General features: G+C 34.4%; 1 protein-coding gene across 1 annotated transcript; it reads right to left on the reverse strand.

Moving 5' to 3' along the window:
- Window positions 1–640: 640 nt before the first annotated feature.
- LOTGIDRAFT_160059 (hypothetical protein) lies at window positions 641–7,684 on the reverse strand (the record flags this gene model as incomplete). Its single annotated transcript, XM_009054942.1, has 4 exons — window positions 641–688; window positions 2,568–2,601; window positions 4,789–5,056; window positions 7,546–7,684. The coding sequence occupies 4 exons, from the start codon at window positions 7,682–7,684 to the stop codon at window positions 641–643; spliced, it is 489 nt and encodes a 162-aa protein (XP_009053190.1).
- Between the last annotated feature and the right edge of the window lie 600 nt (window positions 7,685–8,284).

Genomic DNA, 8,284 nt, shown 5'->3' on the forward strand with positions numbered 1-8,284 from the left:
CACTCAAAAAAGCATTCAAGAATTAAAAATGGTGCCAGTGAATTTTTCAATGGGTTAATTTCAGCATTTTGAAGACTTAAGATATTATCCATATCAATGTAATGTGGAAGAAACAGGGCATCATTTGTCTTCCTTCACATCTGATTATTACATTTTGACTGAAATTGTCCTGGGAATACTAAAACTATCTCACTCTAATTGCTGGCATCGAATTTCAAAATGTCCTCATTTTTGTCAGAGCATTGGGAAATATTAAGTAATCATTTGAAAAACATCCAGCTTTATTTCAAACCTAAAATCTTGAATCAAGAAATTCCCATGTTCGAAATTGACAAACAAACATGCTGAAATTAAACTGAGTTTAATTTGAAAATCAAAGGTACAGAATCGCCATTTTCAGCGGTTGATTTGGATCTTGAATATATAAAAATAGTCTTCAGAAGCAAGAAATGTATGCAAAAACGCATAATTCCTTCAAATATACCTCAAACTTTCACTTTCTATTTCTAAAAAATGTCTTTTCTATATAAGGCAGAGACTCCAGTAAAGATGATTTGTATATTTTTACTTTCAAATGCAGACAATTCTGAACACACATGGATTTGAAGGCTCAATATTTGACGGTGATCTATGAACACAATTAGCTGTTTCTGAGACTAAGATTGGTCGGATGGATGGCAATCTGTCCCTATAAAAAAAATGTTTTAAGGAAAAAACAAAAAAGAATGGACCATTTTCCTGATATGGAATTTGCAATTTATTTTTTTCAAATTACACGATGTCATTTCATCAGACCATGTCTTCTGTCAAAAATTCAAAACAAGGAATGTAAAACTTTTGTGCCTGATATTGCCTTGTTCCCTTGTCAATTCTTAACATTAGCAATTGAAGTCATAGTTGGCAACTTGACACACAGCCTGTCTGATTTACAGGATCAACCCAACACGCTGCCAGCTAGTCTTATGGGATCAGTGCTGAATGAATTGCACAACAAGTTCATTGTCAGAGACATCAAGGTCGCGTTCTAACTTTTTTACCACCTGAACCCAGACACATGTTAAACAAAGACGTTTGTCGGGCGTCACTAAACATGTATGAATCACTAACCCTTTAACCATTGCCCAACTTGCTTAATAATCTCATTAATGTATTATAGGCCATTTCAAATTATTTTCAAAACTTTGAATGATGTTAAACTAAAATAATAAATAGTATTTATATATAAGTTTTAGAATATAATTCTCATTAATTTTCTTCTAAAAACAATCGAGAAGTTAAATTCTTCTTAATAAGCCTATTATATTCTATTCTATTAAATTCTTCTTAATCTTTTAAGAGGTAACATTTTTTTACTAATTTAAAATTCAACTATTATCTTCGCATCAAATTTTCAAATTTTGACCAACTATTTGAGTGCATGCAAACTGATACAAAAGGTTGATATTCGGACAAACTATGTGTCCCATAAATATGAATAAAATCGAAAACCATTTTTGCTTGCCTTTAAACTATTTCAGTTTTGGCCTTATATTCTACTCAACTCTAGCCTGTCTCATGTGACATTATTCTCCCCAAGACAATTAATTTCTTTTTGACTGATTATGTGAACTGATGAAAAAATATGAGGCTTGTTTTCCCTTTTTAATTATGGATAAAAATCAGACGAAATCACATGCTCTGACTAAATTAAAATTTCTCATTTTGAATGAAAATTTTCTGCTTGTATTATCTCAGCTTTAAGGTTTGATTAGATCCCTTTTTCTGCTTCTTTATGTTGTCATCATTGATGCTTCCGAATGACACAACAAGAGAACAAAGAATTCACAACGTCAACAAATAATACCAAGATTCTTAGGAAGTGTGTCAGATGTCTTTTAAAACACAAAAGATTTCAAGCAACCATATGACAATTTTAGAGAACCCTTGAATAATTCTTTTGATTTTATACCCATTACTACATTAGTAACCCATCTCTACAAAACCAATCATACAAATTTCCATACAGCTAGCTGGTAGAAAGGATCTCACTTTAAAGATAAAGTTGTGGGAATCAATACAGGAATTGGTAAGAAATTGCCCATATTCAGCAAAACTATATCCTCTACCTATAACTCCTTTAAAAATTGTTGGAAAAACTTGCTTATGATGTGAATTTATGAAATAAGTTAAGGTCATGTCTCAAAGCCCTTTATCACTATTTCTAAAACCTCTACCAATATGGTTATCATCATATTTAAAATTTCCTTAATTCAATTGTGTCCACCTGCAATTCATAGTTTTATGGATTAATTCAACAAGTTTGCAGAAAGCTGTCTGAAATTATTGATAATGTTAGTTTTGAAAGGGTAAGAAATTCATACAAAATCACAAACTAGAACTCCATGCACCATCAGTTTACTAAAAAGAATTTCCAACCTCATACAGGATGGAAAAATCATAGATATACTCCTAGAATTTTCTCTTTAAGTTTAGGGATTTCCCCTAAAAGATTTTTTCTGATTGAATCTCAAGATGGTAAATTAAAATTCAGTTGTTAAAGTGAATATCCAATATAGTCTTGCTCTTACCTTCAATATTTCAACCTTTACAGGACCAACAAATCTGAAAAATATAAACAAATCAATTAACAGACCATATTTAAGTTTTTCTAAAGCCAAGAACTTGTGTCAACCAGCTTAACCTATGGACACACTGGGCGAATTTACACAGCAAAGGTTTGGACAAGTCGATTGCGAGCGAACTTCGCCTTGTCTATTGTGAACTTTGAACTTTCCCATTATTCAAATAATCACAGATTCCTGAATAATGACAAATAAAAGGGCGACTTCCAGTAATGCCCACATTGAAATGTGGACGTATATATATTGCCATCCCCCTTGCTGTCCGTCCCTCCTTCCACATTTCTTGTAGGCACAATAGAGGCTACAGCTTTTATCTGATCTTGATGAAACTTGGTATGCATGTATATATTGATGAGATCTGTCAAATTCAATAATAATCAGATGAACCATTTCAGACTTATTGCCCTTGACTTAGTAAAATTTGGCTTGTATGCACGGTAAAGGGTTCATTTTTTTCTGATTTTGATGAAACTTAGTATGCTTGTATTGATGAGATCTCGGTCAAGTTTGGACTTGGTAATAATTGGATGAACAGTTTCAGAGTTATTGCCCTTGACTTTGTAAAAACGCGTAAAATTTGGCTTGTATGCATGATAAAGACTCCAATTTTCATCCAATCTTGATGAAACTTAGTATGCATGTATATATTGATGAGATTTGAAATTGGTAATAAATGGATGAATAATCAGATTTATTGGCTTGGCTTGTAGGCACGATATGGACTACAATTTGTATCCGATCTTGATGACGCATGATAAGATCCTTGACTTAATCAAAATGTGTCAAATTTGGCTTGTAGGCACGATAGAGGGTGCAGTTTTTATCTGAACTTGGTATGCATGTACATATGGACAAGATCGCAGTCAAGTTGATATTAATTGGATGAATGGTTTTAGAGTTATTGCCCTTGACTTAATACAATGCGACAAAATTTGGCTTGTAGGCAAGATAGAGACTACAGTTTTTATCTGATCTTGATGAAATTTGATATGCATGTAGATACTGATGAGATTTCAGTCAAGTTTGAAATAGGTTATAAGCTCATGAATGATTTATTGCATGTTTTAATTTGATGATAATTAAATGAACTGTTTTTGAGGTTTATCTTGACTTATAAATATTTTCAAGATTATTTGAAAATTCATTATTTAGCCACTTTATAAAGACTTAGTTATCATTTCTGACAGCTTGTAGTGGGTGTATGTTATCTTGCCTGGAATGCTGTCTATCAACGCAGACATTCGCCCAGTCTGTCATTAGCTTTAGGATCAGTGGTGGCTGCATGAGGTCCAAAATTAAAGAAAAGAATTTCGGAAAATACGCAGTTTTTAATTTTGAAAATGTAATAATATCAAAACAATACTCTTTCAAGTTTCTTAAAATGGTAAATTTCATTTAATATTAAAATTCTTGCCTGACCCCTGATATATTCAAAAATAATTTGGTGGTGGCCTCTCCCAATCATTAGTTCTGAATTATCTAACAAACAAGGAACAAAACAAAAATTTGAAGTTTCAAAGCAGTTCAAGTTTATTGAAATAAACATTCTAATCAAATGTGAAAGATTACAAATAAGTTGGAAATATACATAGGTTAATACTGCTCTTTTGTATGTTGAAAAATTTTTCATTTTTAAACGCCAAAAATATTTCTAAAAATTATGTGAGGTTTTTAAGTTTGTTGTGCTTTTTGGAAGCTGTATGTCTCCTACATTTTCTTAAGGTTTTAGCTAGTTATATATGTCAGCCATCCGGGTATAGTACATATATTTGACATGGATTTTTATGAAAACCATATACATCTGGTTTATGGTATTGTGTAATAAACGTACTTGGAATAGAGAAGATATAACAATATAGTGAGACTTGTGAATACGACAATCCTCCCCAACTTGAATAAAGAGTGTGAGCAATCTTTAAGTACATCGAAACATAAACTAAACTTCACTACTTATGAATTTAACTTATTTCACTTCATATAAAAATCACTATTAGAGTATATGATACTTGCTGAAAATAAACTAAAAGAGTTATTACAAACATCACTATTAAACATTAGACAATCACTTGTAATATAATATATAACTGTCAAAATACACTACTTAATATAAAACATTTACAGTTCATCAATGAAATATCTTGGAGGTCTTCTGTTTCTCATTGGATACCTACTTTGAGCTATTTGTGGTTCAGGTAGATTATCAGGAGGGTGTATCATCGGATTAGGATTATCATTATTGAATTCTATACCTTCTTCATAAGAAATAGAAACATTGTTCGGAATTATTTTGAAATATGAACTATTACGAGTAATACAATGTTCGTGTCTCTTAGCCATGATCATACTACCTTTCACTGCAATAACTGTATAAGGTTTTGGATTATAGGCAGTAGAAAAAATATTTTTCTTTGTCTGGCGAATTAAAACTTTATCACCTAGAGATAGTTTGTGATGTTTTACAGAGCGTTTTTCACAGCTTTGTTTTTATCACTTGATAACATGATTTGAGGTAGTTTTGTCCTAATAGGTCTCTGAAACATTAATTCAGCAGGAGTATGATTAGTTGTAGGATGCAGAGTAGCATCTTAATTACGTAAGAATGTATAGATTTCGGGGAAGGGAGGGTTTGATTCTCCCAAATGTACAGGCCTAGGGTGGAGCAGACACTTTATTTAGAAATTAGGATTAAGGGTCTTGATATTGGGTTTTCTTCTGTTCTTATTCTGTTCTGAAATTAGAAAAAATAACACATGGGGGAATTTCTCTTGAAGGCTCTTATAGTGGGCATGAACTATCTTGCTTGCTCGATTGCTGGTTGTATTAAACGGGACAACAAAGGGTGCTATGCCTACATTATGATGAATATTTAGTCCTATAGGTCTTGCTGTATTCAATGTCTCAATCCAATGGGCCTCCCTAGATTGACGGAATTTGGTAGTTTCATCTTCGGGCAAGTCAATTTCTATACGCTCAATTGGGATTAGGGTGAGATCGTCTATTGAATGGTCGTCGAGGTTGAAATGATTAGAAACAGGCTTGTCTTTCTTTAATTTTGATGTCTGACCTATGAGCATTAAAGCGAGTTCGTAAATTATTCTTAGTTTCTCCTACATATTGTTTGGGGCATTTCTTGCATGAAATTAAATATATTATATTCGAATGTTCACATGTTAGATGTTCCTGGATCGGGTACCTTTTATTCGTAGAGTTGCTTACAAAATAATGAGTTTCTGATATAAAGGGACATGTTTTGCATCTACTGGACAAACATGGAGCACTTCTTAAACCTGGAGGTACTTCGGCATAAAGTCTGTTTTTAGCTGCTATCTGTGCTAAGGTGGAATTTTTTATGTTTCGTAAAAATCGTTTAGAGTGAGAAAACTTGGTTGAAATCAGAAGATCTTGTACAAATTCGATGAAATCGTAAAACTTGTGACTTAATTATACAAGAAAAGGTATGTTTTGGGTGAAAAGAGCTCTTGTGCAAGAGTTGATGAGTATCAGTTTCTTTGAAATACATTTTAATATCCAGTTTATTTGTTTCTGCTATGGAATCTCCCTTAAAGACTGTGGTATCGAGAAAGTCTATGCTTTTGTCACTCACGTTTGCGGTTAGTTTGATAGAAGGATGGTGGTTGTTGAGAATTTCAAAGAATTCCCAAAACTGTTCATAAGTCAATTTCTTATTGACTTAAGTCAATAAGTCCAAACCATAAAAATGTCATCCAAAAAGCGTCCGTAAAAAAGTGAGTCAAATGGACAGATGGGCAACACCTCACGTTCCCACTCTGCCATGAAAAGGTTTGCGTACGAAGGGGCGAATCGTTTGCCCATTGCTGTCCCTGAAGTTTGTAAATATGTTTTACCATTAAATGTGAAATCGTTTCGATTAAGACAAATCTCTAATAGCTGTAGAATTGCATCGTCGGGTCTGTTTGGATCTGGGTTTCTATTAAAAGCTTTACGAACTGCCGTTAAACCAGTAGTGTTATCGATATTAGTATACATAGAAGAAACGTCGATAGAAATTAAAATAGCATTAGAGGGAACACGAAGATTTTTTATTTTATTGACAAAATCGGTTGTGTCTTTAAGGTAGGCGCGATGTTGACATGTTAGAGGTAGTAAGAAATGATCAATGTATTCTGACACTGCATATGACTCACTACCACAGTCAGATATAATCGGGCTGCCTTTAGGGATTTTATTCGAGATAAACCACTCCTTGGTTGGATTCTTATGGATTTTAGGCAAAGTGTACAAATGTCTCTCGCGACAATCAGGTTTGGCAGACAGATAGTCATATTGTTTCTGTTTGAGATAACTAGTTTTGACTAAATCGGCAAGAATATTATTAATCATGTTAGCAGTTTCTTTGAAAATTGGTTTCGGTAAAATGGCATAATGTTTAGGATTATTCAGTTGATTCTCTGCTTCTGAAACGTAATCCTCCCTATTCAGAATGACACAACATGAACCTTTGTCACTCTTTTTAATAACAATGCTATCGTCTTTCTTAAGTAAGTTTAACGCTTCACGTTCCATTCGTGTGAGATTAGGCTTTTCGTGTGTTATGGAAAGGTTCACAGTTTGGCTATTCATACTCGCAAATGCTTTCAATATTTCAGGATGGATAGCGGCCTGAGGGGGTGTCCACGTGGATTTAGGAATAAACATTGTTCTAGCACCACGTGGGGGGTGGTTTCGAAAAAAATATGTGCAGCTAACATTTCGTTGAAATCGTTCAATGGATGGTCAGAGATAATTCAAGTTAGCTATCTTTGGTGTGGGAATAAATTTAAGTCCACGGTCTAAGATTGAATGCTGAAGGGATGTGAGAATTTTGCGGCTCAAGTTAATTACAGTTTGGCCTAGCGGTGGCCTCTCAGTATTTTTATCCCCAGTAATTAGTTTAAAGACTTACTCGATACTTGAAGCTGGTGTATCCAAAACAAATAAATGCTGTTTGCTGTTTCTGGAGACCAATGAAGATTATCAACTGGTTCAAATTCTTCGTAGGGTGGTAAGATTGTTGCGCTGTTGATACTGGACTCCATCATCATGTTGTTGAGAGTGCTGAGGTTCTGTTGTGCTTTCTTCGAGATTTTATTTGATATGGGTATACATGTGAAGAGGATCTTGGAGTTTGGGAAGGTTTTGTTGGCTGTGGCGATTAATTTCTGGGCTTGGTTAATGATTCCAGGATTGACTGTACGTGATGGGTTTGGGCACTGGGGTAAGAATGTATTTCAGTGTCTGAACTGGTTTTGGTAATTCGATTCAGGTTAGATGATCCAATAATTAAGGTAGATTTCTTTAGAGTGGGTAGCTTCCATAATGATTTCTCCCCTGGTTTGGTGATAATACGGTTTGGTAGCGGATATAATGGTCGTCGACGGTGTGATTGGTACTGGTTTGGTAGTTGTTAGAATTGTAGCATTGGGAACGGACTGGGATCTGGTTCGAGGGGGGGAAGGTCTGGATACACGTCTCGACTTGGATGGAGACTGAGGGGTGGTTTGCTGGTCCAAAAACGCACAGAAGGAAGAAAGGTTGGCGGATCCTGGATCACGTGGTGAAGATTCAGATGGTGTGGAAGTGGAAGGCGAGTCTGAAAGTGAAAAGAGAAGGGGAGTGCCCTCTCTACGAGAGCGTTTACCTGT

Source organism: Lottia gigantea, assembly GCF_000327385.1.
Source record: "Lottia gigantea unplaced genomic scaffold LOTGIsca_23, whole genome shotgun sequence".
Lineage (NCBI taxonomy): Eukaryota > Metazoa > Mollusca > Gastropoda > Lottiidae > Lottia > Lottia gigantea.